Consider the following 24,339-nt stretch of genomic DNA (forward strand, 5'->3'; position numbering starts at 1 on the left):
AAGGCAGGTCCTGGTGGTTTCTGTTTTCTGAAGGAAGTGACGGGGGGTGGGATTGAATGAAAAGTGCAAAACAGAGTCCGCGAGCGCTGGAGTCGGGGGCGCCGGGCCGCGGCGCGGGGCGGGCGGGCGGGTTGAGCGGCGCGGTCTCCGCCGGGGGGCGCGCGGCGCGGCGCAGCGCAGCCCACGTGCGTCCGCGCCACGTCGCGAGAATCTGCGCCCGGGCACCGCGAACCGGCCCCCAACTTCGGGCGAAGTTTGCCAGCGCCGCTCCCCGCCCCCACGCGGCGCGCCGGGGCCGCGGAGGCCCGCGGCGGCCCCCGGGGATGCGCGCCCCCGGCGATCGCGGGGTCCCCACGGCACGCCCCGCGCTGCAGCCGCTGCTGCTGCTGCTGCTGCCGCTACTCCTGCCGCTGCTGGGGGCGCCGCGGGGCGTGGGGGCGGGCGCGCCGGCCGAGCTGCGGGTCCGCGTGCGGCTGCCCGACGGCCAGGTGACCGAGGAGAGCCTGCAAGCGGACAGCGACGCGGACAGCATCAGCCTGGAGCTGCGCAAGCCGGACGGCACCCTCGTCTCCTTCACCGCCGACTTCAAGAAGGTGAGGCTCGCTCGCTCTCTGGCTCGCAGGGGTGGGACCCTGGAGGGGCGTCGCCCTCGGGCCGGCAGCGGGACGGAATTCACCCAGGGTTGCGCTGGCCTCTTCTCTCCACAGCTTTGCCCTGGCCCCTCCATCCGCCCCTCCCCCGTGCGTCCAGGCTTGGCTGTGGGCGCTCCCGGACGAGACCCTCTTCCCACTTGCTCCTTGGTGCTCCCAGGGTCTCCAGGCGCCGCCCGCCTTCCCCCACGAGTGCGCGGTACTCGCGCCGCCGCGCCTGTTGTAGTCATTTGCCCGTGCTCTAGCGAGCAACGTCTTGGGCTAGGGGTGGGAGGTCTTGGGCTAGGGGTGGGAGGTCTTGGGTTCTCGCTGATCCCGCTAGGGGTCTGGTTTGTTGCCTGTGGGCGGAGCAGTGAGGTACCTGGAGGCCTCTCTGCGCTGACACCTTGGGAGCCCCTGAACCATGTCTCTGCTCTGTGGCACCTACCGGGGCAGAGCCGGCTGTCCTGAGCAAAAGAGACGCTGTCCGCTTTGCTCCGGAAGGGGGGCATCCTTGGAGCAGGAGGATTCGGTGGGGAAGGGACCGCCCCAGGGAGGCTGAGCGGCCTCCAGGCGTGGGCTCAGAGTGGGGCTGTGGGGTTGCCAGGGGAGCCTCTACCCGGTGTGTGTGTCTTGTGGAGGGGACAAGGAGGTGGACATTGGTCCCCAAGGAGGTGAGGGAGAGGGGAGGTGCTGAGCTTTATAAAGTGCCTGAAGGTGCGGGTGACCCAGCCTGATGGGAAACACTTGAGTTTTAGGTATTCAAAGGGATTCCCGGGCTCTCCTGCCCCTGCCCCCACACCCGCCCGTTACAAAGAGGCCAGGTGGGTGAGGGCCTGAAGAGGTGAGACCGCTAGGGAAGCCACCACCACTTTGTCTTCCCCACATAGATACTGGGAGCTGGCGGAAAGAGGGGTCAGAGTCGGGACCCAGCCAGATTGTTGCCATAGCCAGGGGAAGGGGTGGGGATCTCTCCCAGGGCCATAGAGGAGTAGACAGAGGAGTAGGTGGACCTGTGGTGGCTGGGGGCCATCACGATGCAAGACTTGGTGCTCCTCCTTACCCAGCAGGCCCCAGCCAGGTCTCAGATGCAGGCAGGGGCAGAGTGGTGTGTGGGTGGAGAGAGGGACGCTGAGAGGACAGCACCAGTCGTGACCTGAGTCTCAGGGGAATTTTGATGAGTGTGTTCGGTTCCTGGAAAATCCAAAACAAGGTGGCCGATCAGGGGGCAGGAGTCCTGCCTCTATCGAAGCCCTTTGTCCTGGAAAATGAGCCTCAGGCCAAGCTGTGACTCCCCCAGTCTCCTGCCCGCTGGCTGGCATCTTGTGTCCACACTGGGACCCTGGAGAGGGGCGTCCCCATGCCCACGCCCTCCCCAGCCGCCCGGGCTGTGGCTCTGGCCCAGGCAGTGAAAGGTATTGGGTAGGGCTCAGCTTTTATAGCCTCCAGCTACAGCTGGAAGATTTTTTTATTGCTCTGCCTTGGAGGGGGGAGAAGAGGGAGAGCCCAGGTGGCTGTGGCTGGCACAGTTCAGGTGATGTGGTGGCCGGCAGTGGCGGCAGGGGCCTGGGGCTGAGGGTATGGTGGGCCTCCATCCGCTCCGTTAGCGAGCACTCTCAGAGCTGGCTGCAGGCCCCTCGGTTTAATCCCCGGCAGAGGCTCAGCCCCCCGCCCAGGTCTCCAAGTCTGCCTTTCAGGTTAGCCTCTGACCCAGAAGCTGGCGTTTCACACACGCCCCTGGCATCTCCAGTGTCATCAGCAAGAGGCAGAGTTGGGAATGAAAGTCACAAGAGAGGAATCAGCCCTCCAGGGTCCCCTCCAACGCCAGTTTCCCTGCTGGCCTGGGCGGGAGCACCTCTCCCCTTCCCCCAGCCGAGTCTGCTGCCCCGGTTGGCCAAAGCCGCTGCTGTGTGCTCCTCCCCCCGCGGCTTGGGGCACCTCCCGATTCTCAAGGCCTCGCGCCTCACAGTCCTGGGCTGATTTCCACCAGAAAGTCCTGTTTAGAAGCAGTGCTTTTTCCTGGTGTTTTTTTTTTTTTTTTTTTTGTCTTGTTTTTATTAAGCCTGCAAACTCTGTTTCTGGGCCAAGCCCATTTGGGAGTAGTCGGGAAACAGCCCCTGCTCTGCTTGGGAAGAGGGAAGTTTGCCACTGGGTCACCTTTGGGAGAGAGACAGTCTGGGCTGAATGAGCCACACCTGGTCTACCCCTCTTCAGCTGGCCAACCTCAGGCAAGCTGCTGGTCGCCAAGCCTTCATTTCTTCATCTGTAGAATGGGGGCGATAGTACCTATCCCCTGGTTATTGGGAGAACTGGACGAGGTCGTGCCGATCAGATACTGCTAAGTGCTCAAGAAGTAGCAGCCGCGAGCGGCCGGAGCTGTGGCTCACGGGGCATCTCAGCAAGCTTCAGCAGTAGACTGCAGGTCACCCGGAAAAGGCGGCCCTGAGCCCCCAGCCTGGAGTCCGTCATCACCCCCTTCTCCTGGAAGCTCCAGGATCTCCGGCCCACGCAGGAGCAGCCGCCCGTGTGCTGATGGGCTGTCCAGGGCCACGGTGCTGAGAGGAACACAGCCCCCTGTCTAGTTCATCCCCGCCAGCCTCCCTCTGTCTGGCGCCTTCCACCCTCCCTGTCTGCCTCCGCCCCAGGCAGGGTTCCAGCTCCATCTGAATCTCCCCCCACACCCCGCCCCGTCCAGCCCTCAAAGCTGTCACAGCCCTCGGCCACAGAGGGCACAGCCTGCAGCCCAGGTGAGGCGTGAGGGGCCTGGTGCTGTCCAGCGGTCATGAGGCATCACGACAGGCCCTGTCCACGGGTGGTTGTCCACCAGGTGACCGAGCTGCAGCTCGAAAAGCATGCACACTGGCATCATCTGGGAGCCTTGAAAAGTCCCCACACCTCGTTCCACTGCCTTCCCCGTGAGTGGTGAGAGCCAGGCAGCAGGAGCCACTAAAGAATGTCAGGTGATTGCAATGTGCAGCAAAGGTTGGGGCCGCAGGCAGAGCTGCTCCAGGAGCGGGCAGGGCACCTGGTGCAGAACCCAGGTTAGCCTGTTAAACGGAGGTAGGGCCCAGACCCACTCACATATTTGCCACCTGTCATTCCATCCACTATCACCCTAATGGGTTTATAGCAGTGTGTATATACTTTAGGGTGACTGCTACCTGCCCCCAGTGCAGGAACTCTAATTCGTAATCAATAGGTGATGCTCTTCTTTATAAGCCCAATGCCATGTAGATAATTAGCTCTTCCTGTCCATAATCCCCCGGCAGGTGTAATCACAGGCCTGACCCCGCCCCCCCCCCCCCCCCCCCCAGTCTCTCACCCAGCTGTTTGTCTGACAGCTCTCTTGGTTCCCCTCAGGCTGGTGTGTGTGCCCCGCCACCCCCAGTGTCCAAAAGCTGGGGAAGGAGTCAGCTTCCAGGCAGTTTTGTGCTGGCCGGATGGAGGTGTGGCGGGGAGAGATCTGCGGAGTCCTGTGTGGCTGCCTGGGGGCTGGGGGTGCACGGGAAGCGCAGGGGACAGACTCCAGGAGGGCGGGAGGAGGGAGCCACGAGGGCCCCGGGGCTGCAGCCTTGGAGGGAAGAAGCAAGATAAGGAGGGGGCGGGCCAGCTCAGGCCACTCAGAGGGCCCAGGGGCTGGAAGCTTGGGCCTGGCCCTAGGTGCTGGGGGTGAGTGGGAGCCAGAGGACCCGAGGCCCAGCCCTGGGGGAGGAGGTGACGAAGGATGCTTGGGAGATGCGGGATGCGCGTGGCTGCATTCCCCAAGGGGAGGTCCTGTCACACAGGTGAGCTCTGAGGACCCAGCCCACCCGTGTCAGACCCCTCCCAGTCTGGTGTGGGGCATGGTATGGACAGGAAGTCGTCTTGGGGAGGAGAGGGCAGAGTGGGTCCAGGGGAGACCCAGAGCCTTCCTTGGAGGTGTTTACGAGAAGTCACCGGGCTGAGTGACCAGGCTCCTGCACGTGGGTCAGGGCAGAGCAGCCCTGGCTGGAGGGTCCCAATGCGGACCTTCTCACGCCTGACTGCCATGTCCAGAGAGAGAGTTCTAGAAGAAGATCCAGGCAGGCCAGGGAGACCGCCCAGCGTGGCCTGTGGGGAGGACAGTGGGGAGGGTGGGGGTGCGGTGCTTCCCTCCCAGGCGACCCCGGGTCCGGAAAGGTGGTGGTTGGTGGTTAAACTCGGGACAGACTCCCATCCCCCAGGCAGGCTGAGGGGGACCCAGCTTTCAGTTGAGGATCGAACTGGTGGATATCCATGCTGCGTGGTCACTCAGACCACACGCGTGGCCGCCTCCTCCCTGCTGAGCCCTGAGGCAGAGCGCGCCGGCATCTTTCAGATGTGCCACTGAGAGCCAGAGCTCCCGTGCGGTCCCGTGTGGCTTCGCCAACACTGAGCAGCTGATGATCCGGGATGAGGCCCCCAGACATCCTTGCCCCGTGAGCTGACTGCGCATGTCATGACCTCAGGGCGTGGAACCCCTCCCCAACCCCTCCTCTGGCTCCCAACTCCCAGGGGACAGAGACTCCCACCCCTGCGTGACCTGTGGCGGGTGTGGCGGAGGGGGAATGGTTGTGAAGACACAGACACTGCCAAGCACTCCCTGTGTGCTTTCCCCGTGGGTGACTTCACCTCTCTGAGCCCAGGCTCCTTGCCTGGACGGCAGGGACTGTGATGTGATGCTCGGGGCTTGCTGTGAGCTGTCACCAAGGGGGCCAGCGCAGCAGAGGCTGTGGCCACTTACAGAGGCGAAACTCCAGTGCGGGGAAGCCCAAGCGGCCCCTGCTGAGCAGATTCAGGGCGGCTGCCTGTTTTCTGCTCCAGGAACGAAAGCATCATTGGGAGTGTGCTTCCTTTCAGTTGGCTGCAGCTGGGGATTTGCATCGGGGCTGGGACGGGGGCTGGGGCTGGGGGTGAGAGGGGGGCGTGCAGCCCCTTCTTGGGAGCCCTGAGTCAGCAAGACCGTGGGGCGCAGCTGATCCGCATAAAGCCTCACATTGTTCCCGGGGCAGTCGGGACAGTGGTGACCTTTGGGATTGGCTGACGGGGCACGGGGGGATTGGCGGTAGGGGGCACTGCTGCTGTCTAGCGGTTGCACCAATGCCTCAGAACAAGAAGCTTCTGTCCGGGGCCTGGCCCCGAAGGTATCCAGGCGTCTCATGACGGGGGCGGCCCAAGTGGCCGGGCCGCAGCCTGGGGGTGTGCTTGCCTGGCGCTGGGCTGAATCCATCCACCCCTTCTCCTGCACAGGAAGTCTGGGCGCAGCAGCCACGGGGCCGTGAGGATGAGGTTGGGACGGTGCCGACTCCCGGCCGGCTCGCCCCTTCCCCAGCCCACTGAAGCTGGACCCTTCTGTAGCCGTAAAGCAGCCCCAGGCAGGAGCAGAGGGATAAATATTTAGATTGGCTCAGCCTGGGCCCCAGCATCACGAGCTCTGGTGGTGGAAAGGAGAGCAGGAAGGCGGAGGACGCTCCCAGGGGAGAGCGAGCGCCAGCTGTCCAGGCGCAGGACGGGGCGGGGGTGGGGGAGTGAGAGAGAGAGAGCTAGCAGTGCCTGTGGGTCCCGGGGTGCTGGCAAGGCTTGGGGTAGGGGGAACCTCACCATGTGTGCCCCAGAAGGCTTCCTGGAGGAGGCATCACTGGGGAGTGCACCCCAAGAGGGAGGAGCAGCCCCAGGTAGGGGGCAAGAAGGGTCAGAGAGGGCGAGAGGAGGCTGGGCCACTTGCAGCTGGGTGCGTGTGAGCGGGGGGGAGCTGGACACGAGACTTCGGAGCATCAGAGAGGGAGAGGGGGTAGGGGAGATGGTGGGGCAGTGGGACCATGGAATGGGAGGCCCCGTGTGAGACTTAGGGGGATGAGACACAGCAGTTGGAGAACAAATAGCGAGGCTGCGCGGACGCAAGGCCTGTGAATGCGAACGGCAGGTGTCCGTCTGTGTGTATCAGTCCAAATTAGACATGGCTACGAGTAACACAAAACCCCAAGGACTGCCGCCGAAGCAAAACAGTGTGCACACCGCCCCCTACCCCGCCCCGCTGCTGGTCCTGGAAGCCGGCGCGGACGGCTGCTGTGACAGCTCCCCGCTCCAGGGGTCCCAGGGGCTGTTCCACTCCCCACCCTCTCCCAACACCAAGCTTCCACAGGCCTCTCTTCCCAGACAGGTGCATCGAGGGCCTGGCACCTTCCCAGACAGGTGCATCTGTCCTGTCAGCACGCCCACTGGAGCCCCAGCACTGCTGAGCCAACCCAGCCTTCCCTCTGGGACCGACAGTGGGCTCCCAAAGGCTGCAGAGCTGCAGGGAGTGGGCACAGAGGCGCCAGGTCTGTGGTGGGGGCTGAGCATGGTGCCCCTGGGGGAGAGCTTGGGGATCGCTGGACTGGAAGTTAGGTCAGGGCTTCGGGTGCTGGCTCAGCCGCTGTGTGGCCGATGAAGGTAATGTCCCCTGCGGGATCATTGCACCAAGGACTCCTGAACCTTCTAGAAGCCAAGATAGCAGTTGTAGGGGTACCAGCCTGCAGGAGCCCAGTTACAGGCCAGGCCTGGAAGAGAAAGCCTGGGGCTTGAGGAAGCATCTGCTCATTACCCCAGCCTCCAAGTGCTAAGCCTCTGTGCTGTGCCAGATCCTGGGGCTGTGGCAAAAATAACCTGGAATCAGTGTCCCGGAGCCTGGGCCAGGTCACCGAGGGCCTGGATGCCCAGTGAGGACAGGAGCCCTCCGGCCAGGCTTTTAGGCCCAGTGCTTGCCAGTCTCGGGCTGAGTCTGGTTGAACCCTCTACCACAGACCCACTCATGCCACCCTGCGGCTCAGAACCCACCAGCAATTTGCTGTGATCTCTAAGGTAAAGAGCTGAGGCCTCAGCCTGGGCCCCCAGACCCGTGTCCTGCCCCAGCGGCCGGCGGCAGCCTCAGCATCCATTGCCTCCCATGCTCTTGTTTGGTCCCTGTTCATTTGTTCCCAGGCAGTTGTGGAGTACCTGCTGTGTTCCAGGGGCAGGGATGCACTGCCAATGAGATCCTGTTCCAGCCCCAAGAGGTTGAGTGTGGAAGGGGGGATTGGCGCCGCAGGGCTGCTGAGGGCGGCCTGGTGCCCGGGGAGTGCGGGCTGCAGGCATTCCAGCGGAACCGTCAGTTTGTGGGAAGGCACAAGGGGTGACATGGCGTCGCTCATTCTGGGAACTGCACGCCTTCCGGTTTAGTGCAAAGGGCATGCAAACATTGCTGTGGGCAGGGACTGGCTGCCAGCCTGGGGAGGTGTGCCCTGTGGGGAGGACAGAGGGAGCCTTTGGTGGGCATCAGGCAGCTCAGGTACAGCAGCATGGAGGAGAGACTTGGGTGGGGGCTTTGGGAGACCGTCACGCCCCCTGTCTTCTCTCTCCCTCCATGCTCGCACTGTGAAGGAGCTCTTCCCTTGCTCACTGTACCCCTGGCCCCTTCCTTAAAGGAACATCAAGTGCCCCAGCATCCATCCTCTGGCTCCAAAGCACTCAGCATAAACTTCAACCCTAGGCCTCACCGTGGGGCCCTGGCTTGGGTTACCGGAGGTCAGCCTCATTTCTGAGCCCTGGAAGAGAAGGGCCTAGGTCTCGGCCCCACCTCCACCCGGCCTGGCCCAGGCAGTGCTCACCAGCACTGGCCCACTGATTGGCTGATTTCCCTGCAGGCCCCAGAGAAGTGACCTGACCCGTCTAGACCACAGGTGCATCTCAGGAGAAAAATCTTTACTCCTTCCTGCTAGAGTGGATTCTGGTTGGAGTGAGGTGGACACGGGGCCAGGGATTGCAGCCACGAGAGGGAAACTGGAAGGGTTCAGCCCGCTGCGTTCGAGACCTTTCACTCATTCATTCCTTGTAACAACCATCCCCGGAGGTTGGTCCTGTCGTGTCCATCACTTTGCAGGTACAGAGAGCTGCAGTCACTTCCCTGTGGCCCTGTGGCTCGTAGCACCAAGGCCAGGGCCTGAACGCAGGTGGCGCTGGCTCCGGAGCTTTGTTCTCAACTCCTGTGCTGTCCCAGAGTTGCTCGCTCCTCACTTACAACTGCAGAGTGGACTGTAGCCAGCACTGTGTGGCATTCCTGCCGCGCCCACTGCGTGGCCCGCTTCCTGGCCCTGGCTGCAGTGGGCTCTACTTCTTCCTGGTTCCTGCTACTCCTGGTGGGCTGGAGGGTCCTGGGTGCTCATGGCGGGGCGGGGAGGAGAAGCCTTCTGGAAGCATCTTGGGAGCCCAGATTCCGAGTCTGCCTCCAGCCCCTGCCACGGGCTCTTGCCCTTGTTATGCCATCAGCCTTGGGCTGTGGGCCACATCCGGGTGAATCATTGCAGGGGACTCCCGGGGGTGGAGGAAGGTCGGAAGCCAGGCGTCCGTCTGGCCAGACGGTCCCCGAAGCTGGGGGCTTCTTTACGTTGCCTTTCCATCCGTGTGCAGGAAAAGGGGGGCCCTGGATCCAGTCACCAGGGCTTGCTCTGCCCCCCGGGGCCAGCACGGAGAGTGGGGTTTTCTGGAGAAAGAGGACTGAGAAGACTGGGGAACTGAGGGTGTGGAAAGGCCTGGGCAGGGCTGGCAGGCCGGGTAGCAGGGGGTTCCTGCCTCCTTGTCTTCTCCGTGCATGGTGCTGTCAGTCCTTCAGCTGCCATGGTCCCCAAGCAGGGTGTGGAGGATTCCCATGCTGCTGCCGGCAGGCATGATGGGAAGAGTGATCTGGGTTCTAATCCTGCCCCCACCACTCACTAGTCGTACAGCTAGGACAGACCACACTAGCCCTAGGACTGAAGCTTCAGTCTCTTTAGTTGGACACCAGAGACGCTGGCCTTGTGGATCCCTGAAGCAGTGTGCATTCTGGGTACAAGCACTCGGGCTTTGGAGTGCGTCTGCCTGGGTTAAAATTCCAGTTATGTTTCCTCTCGGTCCCATGACCTTGAGCAAAGCTTCCCGGTCCAAACTCAGGAATGCTCATAGTCCCCACCTCCTGTTGTTGCGGGGACTTTAAATAGCATGGTGCATCCTTTTTGACCCATGGTGACAATGATTTGTCCCTCCCAGTTATAAACGCTACCAGCACTGTGTCCTACACCAGTAGGAGTTGCAATGAGAGGGTCTCGCTCCCTCTCTGCACCCCGGGCCTGGCTCCCATTTGGGAGGTGGCATTTGGTTGTTGTCAATGAAATTGTTATTTAATAGACAAGAAATGCAGGCAGATTTCTCCTGCTCTGTGGTCTGGTCTACAATTCAGATGCCTTCTCCTGGTGAGATGGGCAGGAGGGGTCGTGGTGCGTCAGGGCTCAGACCACAGCAGGGTGGGGTGAGGGGTTCACTGCATGTGATGGAGGTAGCAAAGAAGACGTTGTGCATGTCACTGTCATCCAGAGCTTTGTCCCAGGGAGGTGGATTTTGGATCCTGCCTGGGGCCTCACCCAAGCCCTGGGAGGGGAAGTGTGGTATCGGGTCTCGCCCAGCAGGCACTGAGCCCGGAGTGGAATGTGCCCCCAGTGGACCAGCCCCCTCCCCCTGCAGCAGACTGGAGTGAAGGGAAGATCAGGTGGCCCAGGCTGGCAGGACAAGGGGATTCCAGCATCATGACCCAAGGAGGAAGCTCCTCTCAAGAGGAAGTGGGCGTAACCCAAGCTCTGATTCGCCTTCCTCACGGTCTCTGGGGTCAGAGGAACCTAACAGACCTTTCTCACCAGCTGGGTGAGGGCTCAGTTTCCCTATTGGAGAAATCTCTCCGTGACTTGTCCGCACTGTCACAGGAGGAGGAGGTTAGAGCAGCTCCGACAGAGAGATGGAGCTGTGCAGGGATTCGTGGGGATCTGGGAGGCGCCAGGCACTGGGGGGTTCGGTCATCTGCAGAGTCAGCTGATCTTACAGAGGTGATGGCAATCCCAGCGTGCACTTGGAGCACCTTCCAGATAACTCACGCAGTCCTCACCACCACCCACCCTGTTGACAGACGAGGCTTAGAGAAGTTGGAGGAAAGCCTGGGGCACTAGCAAACACGTGGCAGCTTCGGGGTGAAACACGGTCCCCTCACTGCCTGCACCTGGAATCCAAGTGACGCTTACACTCTAGCAGGTGCAGAGTCGGCGCGCAGTCTGTGGGGGTCTCAGCCGTGGGGTGGGGGAGGCTGGGGCATGGCTACCCCCAGCTGTGCATGCCGAGTGCTGTTGGGGTGGAGGGTGGGGATCCTGACAAATTGAGACCAGTTCTCACTCAGACCTGCCAACTTCTCATGGGAGCAGTTAGCCAAGGCACAGAGCCGGTGGGAACTGGGTTCTGGCAGCCAGGGTGGGAAAGAGGTCGCGTCCCATGCTGTGGCCCTCTCCCTCTGCCCACTGCGACAGCCCCGCTCATGCAGTGAGTCAGTAACAGGAAGGAGCCCTTGGCGGGGAATGCCGTGAGTAACCCCACAGGGGAAGGGGAACTAGGGAGAGGTGAGCTGTCCCTGCCCCTGAGGCCGGAAGGCGGGACAGCTGCAGCCAGCCTGTGCTCCTGCCCAGAGCTACCCAGACCCAAGCCAGCGGCGGGGAGCCAGGCTGAGAAGTACTAAGACCCTGCCCCAGACCCGAATCATAAGGTCAGACAAACTGGAAGACGGCAGCCCCTCCCCCATGATGCCCTCGTCAGGTGGCTGGGGGGCCCCTGACCCACCCGGATCAGGGTGACCTTGGGGAAGCACCAGCTGTGAGTAATCCGGGTGCCAGAAGGAGTACCTGGGTTTAATTCCTGCCCCCCAGCTGCCACCAGTGCAGACCCTGGGGGGAGATCTGGGATGAGTTCCCAGTTCCCGGCTTCTGCTCACCCAGCCCCAGCCACCATGGGCTTTGGGCAATGAACCAGCGGAGGTGAGCTCTCTTGTAGGTATCTGTCCCTCTACCTGTGTCTCTGATTCTCAATTTTTAAAAATTTATTTTCAAAAATTGCCAGGTCGGGGGGCCAGCACTGTGGCATAGCTGGTAAAGCCTCTGCCTGCAACATGGGTGTCCCATATGGCTGCTGGTTCAAGTCCTGGCTGCTCCACTTCTGATCCAGCTCCCTTCTAATATGCCTGAGAAGGCAGTGGAGATGGCCCAGATCCTTGGGCCCCTGTACCCATGTGGGAGACCCAGAAGAAGCTCTTGGCTCCTGGCATTGGACCAGCCCAGGCCCAGCCATTGTGACCATTTGGGGAATGAACTAGCAGATGGAAGACTTCTCTCTCTTTCTGTCTCTCCCTCTCTCTGTAATTCTGCCAATCGAATAAATAAATCTTAAAAGATTGCTCGGCCAGTAGGAGGGAGAGATCTGTTGTGGGGTAGGGTACAGGTGTGTCCTCTCCGGGCCTGAGCTGAGCACCTGGGTGGGCCCGCAGGGAGACCCGCTCTCTTAAGCTGTTCTCCCATCCTCCTGCCCTCCAGGATGTGAAGATCTTCCGGGCCCTGATCCTGGGGGAGCTGGAGAAGGGGCAGAGTCAGTTCCAGGCGCTCTGCTTTGTCACCCGGCTGCAGCACAATGAGATCATCCCCAGTGAGGCCATGGCCAAGCTCCGGCAGGTGAGTGCCCACCCCGGGTCTGCCCTGCCCAGCGACTCGCCCAGTACCCCCAGCCCCAGCTCAGCCTCCCACCCAGGTCTCTCCCTCTGCATCTCATTCACGATAGAGCCCCGAAGCCATGATTTTGTCCCTGGCCTCCTGAGTCCGTATCCCTAAACTGCACCAAATTGAAGCACCAACTCCCAGATTGCTCCAGCGCCTGCCCAGATCTCCCCATTTGTGACAGAGGCTGGGGCTCAGGCTGCGGTGTCGCACCGTGCATTCTCATTAGCAGGTGCACTGCACAAGGGACTCACCCTCAAAACCCCCATGTATGTTCTTTTTTTGCTTTTTTTTTTTTAATTAACTGACTTATTTGAAAGGCAGATGACAGAGAGACAGGTCTTCCATTTGCTGATTCATTACTCAAATGGCTACACCAGCCACGGCTGGACCAGGCTGCGGCCAGGAGCCAGGAACTGCATCTGGGTCTCCGCACGTGGGCGGCGGGAACTCAAGCACTTGAGCCATCATTGGCTGCTTCCTAGGCATGTTAGCAGGAAGCTGGATGGGAAGTGGAGCAGCCGGGACTTGAACCTGCAGTCCGATATGGGATGCAAGTGCCCCAAGTGGCGAGTTAACCGGCTGCACCACAATGCCTGCCCCAGCCCATTTTCCACTGCAGAAATGGGTTACAGAGAGAAGTCCTGGAGCTAATAATGATGTGAAGTGTTCAAAACCCTTCAGCCTGTGCCTTCCCAGGCCCTGGGCCTCTCCTGCCTCATCCCCTCTCCCCGGCCTCTCCAGCAAGGCCCTACCCACTGAGTGCCCTCCCCAGAGAGACTCTGTTCCCTGGATGTGGAGAAGCTCATGGCCCCGGAGGTCACGTGCCCTGGGACAGCTCGTTGGCCTGCCCGCCTCTGAGTCCCAGTAACACCTGTGAATTCTCCATCACACCGCAGAGATCAGCCCCAGGGCCCCTGCACAGATAGCCAGAGAGCAGCCCCTCCCGGAGATAGAAGCCCGAAGCTAGGCTTCACTCTGGGCCCCGCCAACGGGAGGGGCTCCTGGGGATGAGGGGAGCATCCTGAGGCCATGTGGGAGTGGTTCCTCCTGCACACGCAGAAAAACCCGCGGGCCGTGCGGCAGGCAGAGGAGGTGCGGGGCCTGGAGCAACTGCACATGGACGTCGCTGTCAACTTCAGCCAGGGGGGCCTGCTGAGCCCCCACCTCCACAACGTGTGCGCCGAGGCTGCGGACGCCGTCTACACCCGCCAGGAGGACGTGCGGTTCTGGCTGGAGCAAGGTCGGTCGGGGGAGGGCCCCAGGGCTGACCGGCTCTTTGAAGTGTCTGACACAGGAGTCAGAGGGCTAGACACCCAGCTCCTGTCTTCCCGGAACCTCCTTGGGAGGAGACCCAGGAAGGGTTCAGTGAGACAGAGCCAGCGATGAGCCTGAGCCACAGTGGTCTTCAGGGGAGGAACCTCTAAACCAGCCTGGGATTGGTCAGGGAAGGCTTCCTGGAGGGAGTGGTGCCTGTGTAGCTATTGAGTGAGAAGCATCAGGCAGATTGAAAGGGACCTGTTCCAGGCAGGGGCACACAGACTGTGCTAGGCCTGGGGAGGGATTCCCACTCAGTCCTCCTTGTCCCTGCCCTTATTGAGGACACAGAAGTGTCCTTCTATCATGGGAGGGAGACACTGGCACCCCCCCCCCCCATGCTCTGCAGCGAGCTTCATCACAGGGCATCAGCTGACGGCGTGGCCAAGTGCAGGGCCCCCATCCTGCCTCTGCTCTTACTGTGTGGCCTCGGCCAGGTGGCTAAATCCCTCTGGGCTGATTTTCTCATCTGTACAATAGCAGTGACAAAAGCCCAGCTCGTGGTGATCTGAGCGATGAGGGTGCTGTCATTGCTGCTCAGCGTGTCTCCCCTGAGCCCCATGGGGAGCCCGGTGCCCAGGGCTTACAGCCCCGCAGCCGCCTTGGGCAGGCCATGTCTGCAGATGGCAGCTGGATGTCAGGAGGCCGAGCGGGTAGGGCCATGGCCCCCGGCCACAGGTCTTGTGCCCCCATCCCTCCCTGATCACCACCTCTCGCCTCTCGCCTCTCTCCTCCAGGTGTGGACAGCTCCGTGTTCGAGCCTCTGCCCAAGCCCTTGGCGCAGGCGCAGCTGCCTCGCTGCGCGCAGCAGGGCGACCGCGGGAAGGCCTGCGTGTGCCGCTACGGCCTGAGCCTGGCCTGGTACCCCTGCATGCTCAAGTACTGCCACGGCCGCGACCGGCCCGCGCCCTACAAGTGTGGCATCCGCAGCTGCCGCAAGAGCTACAGCTTCGACTTCTACGTGGCCCAGAGGCAGCTGTGCCTCTGGGATGAGGACCCCTAGCCGGGCTGGCGGGAGGGGGTGGGCCCCGGCCGGGACGCTGGGCTGCCCTCCCCTCCCCCGCTGGCCTGGCCCTTGGCACCCCCAGCCCCATCTCCTGCCACTGTGAAGGGCAGGGGGGTGGCATCACAGGGCCACTTAGGAAGGCAGCCCCCTGCTCCCAGCCTGTGCCTTGTTGGGGACAGAGTGGGGTGGGGGTGTGTGTGGCCAAGCCTGCGCCCTTCCCCTCCTCCGTGTCCCCTGAAGTGCTCACCAAAATGTGACAGCCAAGGAATCTTCTATGGAACTCTTCAAGGTTCGCATTCAAAAGGGGCGTGTCTTCCTGTTACGCCCCACCCTGCACACTGCTGGGAAGGGTTGGCTGCCCCGCCTTCTCATTGCTGGCCCTGGGCTGCCTGGATGAGGTGGCAGGCAGAGACCACCCCCAACCCCACACCACCACCACCACCACCGACAACAGACCACGTGCCTTTCCCGGCCCCAGCCCAGCCCCGGACTTGGCCCCTAGAGCCAGCACCAGCTCTGTCCCCTCTACTCAGAGATGTTTTTGTCAGGCTCTGGGGCGGGGAGGGAGTGTGAAGTATGCAGAAAACTTGAATTCCAGATTTTTAATGCAAAGTATTTATCATTTGTACCAGAAATAAAAGTTTTAAGTTTTTACTTGACTGACAGCTGCAGACCCGGCGCTGAGAACTTTTGGCCAATGCTGCCCCCTGGTGTCAGCAGTGTCCCCCTGGGCGCCCCATCGCGGGACAGCAGCTTCGAAAGCACCTGGGTCATTTAGGGGTAGGTGTGGAGGCAGGGGTTCCTGGGGAAGAATCCGACCGGCCTTGTGCACGCCAACAGACGACACCCCAAAAACCAGTCAGCAATCGTCAGAAATAAGCCCGAGGCTGCACCCAGACTTCCCTCGGGGAAATGCAGGCCCTGCTACTTGCCTGCTTGCAGACATGGCCCGGGTTCCCAGAGACCCCCTCCGTGCCCTGGCTTCCCTGGCTGCCCAGGGAGCAGAAGAGTGAGACTTGCGTGTGTGTCCAGCGCCCAGCGCTCTGGTACTATTGCAGCACTGTTAGTGACAAGGGCAGGTGTCCCTTGGGGATAAAGCTGAGACAAGCAAGCTGGCCACTGCAAGGATCCTCACATCCAGTGTATGGAGGCTGCAGCTGCAAGTGGTGCGCAGGGTGCCGGAAGCTTCCAGAAGCAAGATGTGTGGGCTGCACGTATGGGGGGAAGGTTTTCTGGAAAGCACGGGTTGTGGGTTGAGGCTGAAGAATGGGAACAGTGTGGGGAGGTGGAGGCAGGTGTGGGAGGGGGGCGGTGAGAGAAAGTCCTGTGGACCCCACAGTGGGGAGGCCTGCTCCTTGGAAGGGCGGAGACGGGAAGAGGACGGAGGTCTGCAGGGCAGCCCCCCAACTGCACTCCCCGGCTCTCCCAGAGCAGCGTGCTGCCACCCCTGAACACAGGCAGGAAGAGGGTTGTGGTGGAGTCAAGCTTAGGTTGCCAAGGTCAAGTTGAGGTGGGGGGGGGGCTCCCTTTCCCATGGGTGTGTCTTCCAAACTTGTTTGCAAGGAGCAGCTTCAGTGTTAACGCCCACCTTCTGCCCATCCCGGGCCTCCGTCCTGAGCCCCCTGACTGCCCAGCGTGGGGCAGGGGGTACTCAGGAATCACCTCCCACCCGGTGTGTGTGCTTGCCTTGCTGGGGGCAGGGTCCCCACATCCTGAGAACTTCCCTGATGACTTCCAGCTAACCAAAAAGCACACATTTTAAATTTTTTTTAATTTTTAAAAAAGATTATTTATTTATTTATTTGTTTGTTTGAGAGAGAGGGAGACAGGTCTTCCATCCACTGGTTCACTCCCCAAATGGCCACAACAGCCGGAGCTGGGCTGCTCCAAAGCCAGGAGTTCCTTTTGGGTCTCCCACATGGGTGCAGGGTCCAAGCACTTGGGTCATCTTCCACTGCTTTGCCGGGCACATCAGGAGGGAGCTGGACCAGAAGTAGAGCAGCTGAGTCTTGAACTGGCACCCATATAGGATGTAAGTGTTACAGGCAGCAGCTTTACCCACTATGCCACAGCACTGGCCTTGTGTTTTTTAAAATGTGTGTGTGTTTGTGTGTGTGTGTGTGTATTTTTTATATATAGTGTTTTCCAGGCTGGGAGTGACTGGCACCTCCTGCCTACTGCAGAGAGGGGCTCTGGATGCTGGCATTGCCGACAGCTTTGCTGTGGGCCCATCAGATCTGAGCAAATGGGGACAAGAATCCTGATGAGCCTTGGGGGCCAACCTGACGCTTGGCAAAGGAGAGGCCTCCTGGAGGCTGTGTTCAGGGCGCCCGAGATTCATGTGCACTGGGGTTGCCGTGAAGCTTAGGGAGGTGGAAGTAGGCCAGGGGCAGGAAACATGCAGCCCAGGCCCATGGGCCGTGTAGGACCTGGGAAGTCACTGGGTCCGGCCCTGCCAAGGCCACTGCAGGCGGGACTCCGAATTCAGCACACCTATAGCAGGCTAACTTTTAAGTTGATCATTTTATGTGGCCCGCAAATGAAGCTATAAATATCAATATGGCCCTTGGCAGTACAGAGGGTCCCCAGCCCTGCGTGCACGGGGTCAGATGCTGGAGAGCACTCCTGAGGCCTTTGGGGCCAGGTGGAAACACCCAAAAGGTTCTGATGAGAACCTGGGCATTTCAGGCTTTACCATGCACCTTCCTAGAAAACCCATGGGCTCCTGTGGCAAGTCTATCTAACATTTGACAGGTGTGGCTCGGCCAAGGTCAGACTGCCAACTAGAACACAGCTGGGATCCAGCCCTTGCCTCTGCCTGACCCCGGTGGGCTTGTTGGATTGGCCAGCTGGCACTCTGAGAGCGCAGCTTGCCTGCAGGAGGGGGACACCGGTCTGGGGGCCGCCAGCTGTGGTCACGATCACTGAAGCAAGGGGAGAGAGAGCCCAAAGGTGCGCTGGGACTGGAGTCTGCAGAAACCAAAGTGGTTCCCCTGGCCAAGGTGAGCAAGGTGCCCTGGAGGAGACCCAGGGCCCGGACCTCCCCTGTGCCAGAGGAGGGGAGGGTAGCAGGCACCCTCAGCAGCAGCCCCTGGCCTGGGCTGGGCCTTGGTGTGTGCTTCCTGGGGGCTTTCTTTAGCTTTCTTTGCATGCAGCCTTGTTAGCCAAGGGGCGCCCTAGGTAGGGGGACTGTAGTGTCCCACAGCTGGGGGGGCCTCTGGCCCAGGGTCCTCAGGGTACCTGAGTGAGAGGTGGACGGGAGTCAAGCAGAAAGGAGCTCAAGGGCCACTCCGGAACCTCAGTACAAGGTGGGGGCAGCCAGGCCCTGGCTCCGGGTGGCCTGAGCGGGCTGCTTTGCATGCCACCCGTTCCGTTGTCCCCTAGGAGGGGGCCTCGCTAGGTTATCTCAGGTCTCCCACAACCTGTTAACCTTGGCCACAGGTTATTAGCCAACGGTGGCGTCCACTAGGAGGCGCTCTTTCAAGGCAGGCTGAAGGCAGCAATGGTAAAAGTGGTCAAAGAGAGACCAGCATTGTGGCGTGGCAGCTTAAACCACCGTTTGCAAACACCGGCGTCCCATATCAGAGTGCTGGTTTCGGTCCTGGCTGCCCCGTGTCTGATCCGGCTCCCTCGGAAAGCAGCAGAAGATGGCCCAGCTGGCTGGGGCCCCTGTCGCCATGTGGGAGACCTGGATGGGGTTCCAAACTCCTGCCTTCAAGCCTGGCACAGCCCTGGCTGTTGTGACCATTGGGGAGTGAAACAGCAGATGGAAGATTCTCTCTTTCTCTGTCACTCTGCTTTTCAAATAAATAAATAAATAAATCTTAGGGGGAGAAAAGTGGCCAAGGAATACCTAGGTCGTGGTCAGCAGGTGCAGCAGGTGCTGTCCCATTGTGCGTGCTCACAGCCGCGTACAGAAGCCCCTCCCCCACAGGCCCGCAGCACCGGCCAGGGGATTGCTCTGATCTGTAATTCCATTTTCTCACAAACTTTTGGAAATCGCATTGCACATACAGTGAGAGGGATGTATTTTAAGGAATTAGCTCACTAGATCGTGAGATCTGATGGGCCCAAAAGGCCTGGCAGCACAGGCAAAAGTGACTGTTGTAATGTGAAATCTACAGGGCTGGGCAGCAGGCTGGATGCTCAGGGTGTATTGTCGTTATCTTTAAGATTTATTTATTTGAAAGGCAGAATGACAGAGAAAGACAGAAAGAAAGAGAAACTGATCTTCCATCTGCTGGTTCACTCCCCAAATGGCCGCAGCAGCCAGGCCTGGGCTGGACCAAAGCCAGGAGCCGGAACTCCATCTGGATCTCCCATGTGGGTGGCAGGGGACCAAGGACTTGGGCCATAACCTGCTGCCTTCCCAGGCACTTTAACAGGGAGCTGGATCTGAAGCAGAGCAGCCGAGGTTTGGACCGACACTATGATACAGGATCGGGTGTTGCTAGCGGTGCCTCAGCCCCCAGCGCCACACTGGCCCCTCGCAGGATTCATGCGTTACAGCCCGACGCAGAATTCCTTCTTCCAGAAGACTTTGAACTGATGGGACATGGCCCAATCTCCTTTCCTCCAAGTCACAAAATACCAAGGCTAGCGTTTGACCAAACAGTGGGGCCCCAGAACTGAGCCAAACTGATATGGGAAATGACCTCTCCCGGGGCCGGCACTGTGGTGTAGCCAGCATCCCATATGGGCGCCGGTTCAAGTCCTGGCTGCTCCACTTCCGATCCAGCTGTCTGCTATGGCTTGGGAAAGCAGTAGAGGATGGCTCAAGTCCTTGGGAGGCTCGGAAGAGGCTCCTGGCTCCTGGCTTTGGATCAGCGCAGCTCCAGCCATTGTGGCCAACTGGGGAGTGAACCAGCAGATGGAAGACCTCTCTCTCTCTCTCTCTCTCTCTCTCTGCCTCTCCTTCTCTCTCTGTGTACCTCTGACTTTCAAATAAATAAATATTTAAAAAAAAAAAAGGAAAATGACCTCCCCTCCTGCCATCATTTGGTATTGTCATAAAATGTCGGCCATTTGGCCAGTGAGCAACATGACAGCCTTGGGCTTATTCTCAGCACTGCCCACTGTCGGCTGTGGCCAGGTGACATCGAGCTGGCTCTTCCCCTCCACTCTCCTCTGCCCTGGCATGTGTCCCAAGAGACCACCTCTAGACCAATACCCCAGGCTCCCCCAGCCTCAGAACTCTGCCCGAACCCCACCACTGTGGGAGAGCAGGAGAAAGTCGGGGCTGCTCCAGGTGGCACTGGCTTCTTTTCTTCTTATGGCTTATGTATGGCCCCAGTCCTTGGGCCTCTGCACCCACATGGGAGACCAAGAGGAAGCTCCTGGCTCCTGGTTTAGGGTCAGCCCAGCTCCAGCTCTTGCAGCCATTTAGGGAGTGAACCAGTAGATGAAAGATTCTCTCTCTCTCTCTCCCTCTCTCTGCCTCTGCCTTTCAAATCAATAAATAAATCTTTAAAAAAAAAAAAGATTTATTTGAAAGGCAGAGGGACAGAGAGAAAGAGAGAGTCTCCCATCTGCTGGTTCATGCCCCAAATGGCTCCAACAGCCTGGGCTGGGCCAGACCTAAGCCAGCAGCCAGGAGCTGCAGCCGGGTCTCCTATGTAGGTGCAGAGACCCAAGGACTTGGGTCAGCCTCCACTGTCTTCCCACGCACATCAGCAGGGAGCTGGATGGGAAGTGCAGGAGCCGGGGCTGAAACCAGTGTTCATGTGGGATGGCGGCATTGCAGGCGGTGGCCTGACCCGCGGCGTCAGAGCACCGGCCCTGGTGTCGTCTTCTGTCCTCCAAGGTTGCAGAGCACCCTGGACCTCCATGCCACCGTGTCCTCTTCTTGCCTCGTCAGCCCTCGCTCCTCACTTCTGCTCCTCGCTGGGTCCTGGCTCCTCCATAAATAAGCAGTGTCTTCATTATCCCTGACGGGTAACAACAGCGGTCCCCGCTGGGGACCTGGAAGGATGGGTGTGGAAGGGAAGAGGACAGACGTGAGGCAGAAAGCAGAGGTCACACGGCAGGGCCCTTCCCGTGGGGCAGGTCCTGACCTCAGGGACTTCCAGTGGCACAAGAAACGAGAGAGGGGTCACAAGCAGCCTGCGGCAGAGCCAGGCCGCAGGCTCTGCCCCCAAGGGGTGGCCCCCACATTCCCTGGGGTGACCTCTCACTGCCTCGCCCCGGCCCCTGCTGCCGGTCATGCTGTGACAAGGCCCTGATTCCTAAGCAGGGAGAGGCGGGGTGCCGTGCCATTGCACTCCCAGTGCCCTCGTCCCCTGCATCACAGACAGCAGGAGCTGGGAGGCAGCCTGGAGACGGGACCACCACGCCTGCACCCGCGCCTGTAATAGGAGAAGCCCGCCCCCTGCCCCTGGCCCCAGAGCTCTGAACCCCAGGCCCGTGCCCTGCCTCAGGCACCTGCCTGTCTGGGAAAACGGTCCCCTTCTTCCTTTTGTACCTGTCCCTTTCCTGCCTCCCTTCCACCTGTAGCATGTTCTACCTGGACTGTCCCATGTTAGGAACACCACCCCCGAAGCCAAGTGCCCTCCACCTCTGCCCTACCCTGCCCCTTCGGACAGACTCCTTGTTACGGTCCGCCTCCCCAGCAGTTCCCAGCATTGGGACCGCGGGCGGTGCTGCAATCGGCGGCTGTGTGTCACGAGTCGGCTGTTACCGAAACTGGCAGACCCGGCCCTGTCTCAGTCCTCCCTGGAGGATGTCGTCATCACCCTCACCGGCTCACTTTCCCACTCTGCTCCTCAGGCTCTGGCTGGTGCTGCTCGGGGCTCCCCGAATGCTCCAGGTGCCCTCCCCAGATGGCTGCGTAAGTCATTTCTTTGCATCACGGCCACCCTGGGATGTCTGTTCCTTTCTCCCGGAGCCTTTCCTGATGGCCACCCCCAGACACGGGCAAGGTGTCCCCCACTACAGGTGTCCCCCACAACACCTGTGAGATCACAGGCCACAGCATAAGGCATGCACCTGCTTCACGGGGCCACCAGCACCTCAGCTTCCTGAGCGTAGAGACTGTGCCTTTGCATTTTCCGGCTTCTCGGGTGAGGTGTGGCTCAGCAGACACTCACTGCATCAGTGAATGAATGAATGGTGGCTGCTGGTAACCCACGTGTGTGGGGTGGGGCTGGCCTGCAGCTGAGCAGCCCCTGAGGGCAGTGTGGGAGGGCAGAGCTGTCCGGCTCAGGACAGACAGCCCAGCACGGCTGGGTGTTCCTGTCGCCGTGTTGACCAAGTTGAACCAAGCTGGCTGTCTCCACCTGCAGTTCTGTGCTAAGGTTGGGCCTTCTTGGGGCTGTTGGTCCTCTTTCTAGTCCCTGCTCTAAAATTCAGTGACTGCTGTTTGCCCGGAACTGGGGCCAGCACCTGGAATTCCCCCAGCCATGGCTGAGCCCTCGTGGGAGATCTCTCGGTTGGTCCAGGCAGGGGTACCATCTCCAGGGTCACACCGTGCTCACCACAAGAGGGCGTGCTGGGCCTAGACTTGCCCTGAGAGTGCAGGAGGACCCAGAGGTTGCCCTGTCTGGGGTGGGCTGGGAAGGCCAGGGAGGGGCTGGCTGGTGCGGGGCTCTGCTGAAGGTCAGTGAGGTCCAGCTCAAGGTCAAAAACGTTGATAGGAAGGCAGCCGCTGTTATACTGTTCTTGAATTAAACAGATATGATTATCTATTATTCTGAACCTCTCCGTGCCAAAGGGTGATGATTTGGGGGTAGCCCCTCCCTTCCCAACATGGGTGAAGGCTGGGAACAGGGGTGATGGGGGTCCGGGGGCAGGGGTGGCATCAGCAGTATCAGGGCAGGAACAGCTCTGGGTCTGCTGTCCAATCCCCAGACACACTTGCCTTATCCTGGTTCCCAGGATGCCTCTCACTTTGTCACCCAGACGCTAACCCCTCCACCCATCTTCACAACATGCCCCTGGCAGTGGTGCCATCAGATTGACACAGAGGTGTGATTCAAACAGGCCAGCAAGTCCTTCCTGGCCCCTACCTTCCAGCCATCTGCTTTTTTTTTTTTTTTTTTTTTTTGGAAACTGAACTTGGATCCACTCCCTTTGGTCGCCCCAAGGCAGGGAGCGACCCTAACCCTCACCCCCACACTCTGGCCCCACGGCCCCATCTGGCAGCTGCAAAGAACGAGAAGGGACTTGTTGCTTGGTGGCCTTCCAGGACGCCTCGCTCTGCCCTCCCCCGGGCCCTGAGGACTCAATCCAGCCGACATGACAGGAGATGGGGGTGAGACAGCCTGCAACCAAGAGGCTCACCCTTCTCTGCTGAGGTGTGGTCCCAGCACCCTCACCAGGGCTGTGGGCCATCATAGGGAGGCTTGGCTCCTGGAGCCACCCAACCTGGAAGCCGGAGACACCATCACGTGCCCGCACGAGAAGAGTGGAGCCCCGGGAGCCAATGACTTCCTGGAGATGCAGCCACGGAGTGGGGGGTGGTTAGTTGTCACTCCAGGACCTAGGAAAAGCTCAGAGTTGGTCACAATTTTCAAACCCCAGTGTCCTGGAGTGTGGCTTTGGCAACCCTCTGAAAAAGTCTTCCAGCTGTCGAGAAAGGGTGGGGTGAGGGAGGGAGGGCAGGAGGGAGAGCTCATTTGCATTGTATTTGCATTCGTTTGCATATAGCTCTTTTGATGTCCAAAGGCACTAAAATTTCCTGTCCTTGCTTCTTTTTCCCTTTCCTCTGTTCCTTTCTAGCCTCCAGGCAGCCTCTCTCTCTCTCTCTCTCTCTCTCTTCCAACCTCCTCCCTTCCCCCCCAAGCTAAACAGAGAAAAGAGTATTAGGCCTGGGGATGGCACCTCCCCCACCATCTCCTACCAGCCCAGAACTCAAAAAGCTGGGGATCAGGGAGGGAGCAAGGGGCCTTTTGCATTCCCACTCTGGTTCATTGAAATGGTCAGAGAGCAGGTCGGAGAAGGAAAGCACAGAAACCAAACACAGGCACCCACCCCAGCCTCCTAAAACCCAGCTCGGGCAGACCTGAGTCTTCATCCCAACTCCGCTGTCTGTTAGCCTCACCCTGGCCTCTGTGTCCTCACGTATAAAAAGGGGCTCATAATTACACCTTCCATCTAAGGATGTGCTGACTAAGCCGTGTGTGTTCAGCACGCAGGAAGCAATGCTGACCCAATGAATGAATGAGTGGATGAACGAATGCAAAGTACTATCTGCCACCCGCCCCGAGTTTGCATCGTCCCATTAGAGTCCCAGTGCCCACCACCCAAGATCTCAGACACACACACACATACACACACACACACTCCAGAGACCCAGCTGCCTGGAAGTGGTCAGAGAAAAGCTCCTCTGGCTTCCGGGAAAACTGAAGCCCAGAGAAGAAATGTGATTTTGTACCCGGAAAAGTACCAGGCCCAGATGTAGTGGTCAGAGAAGCAGACCCTCGGTGCCTAAGGCCATGCAAATGCTATGCAAATAAGGATATGGAAATCCTAGCACATGGGGGTATATAAACTGTGTGCAGGCACTTTGCTAGGATGACAGCAGGTTGAGTGCCGTTGTCCATTAAGAAATGGACCTCCGGGCCGGCACTGTGGCATAGTGGGTGAAGCCATCACCTGCAGTGCCGAAATCTCATATGCTGGTTCAAGTCCCGGCTGCTCCATTTCCAACCTGGCTCTCTGCTATGGCTTGGGAAAGCAGTAGAAGATGCCCTTGGACCCCTGCACCCATGTGGGAGACCCGGAAGAAGCTCCTGGCTCTTGGTTTCTGATTGGCCCAACTCCTGCTATTTCTGCCATTTGGGGAGTGAACCAGCAGATGGAAGATCTCTCTCTCTCTCTCTCTCTC

General features: G+C 60.0%; 1 protein-coding gene across 1 annotated transcript; it reads left to right on the top strand.

Annotated features, from left to right (window-relative positions):
- Positions 1–308: 308 nt before the first annotated feature.
- Positions 309–15,187, top strand: OAF (out at first homolog). Its single transcript, XM_062197203.1, has 4 exons — positions 309–593; positions 12,017–12,151; positions 13,256–13,436; positions 14,248–15,187. The coding sequence occupies exons 1-4, from the start codon at positions 324–326 to the stop codon at positions 14,511–14,513; spliced, it is 852 nt and encodes a 283-aa protein (XP_062053187.1). The 5' UTR covers positions 309–323; the 3' UTR covers positions 14,514–15,187.
- The last annotated feature ends 9,152 nt before the right edge of the window (positions 15,188–24,339 follow it).

Source organism: Lepus europaeus, chromosome 7 (genome assembly GCF_033115175.1).
Source record: "Lepus europaeus isolate LE1 chromosome 7, mLepTim1.pri, whole genome shotgun sequence".
NCBI classification, from domain to species: domain Eukaryota; kingdom Metazoa; phylum Chordata; class Mammalia; order Lagomorpha; family Leporidae; genus Lepus; species Lepus europaeus.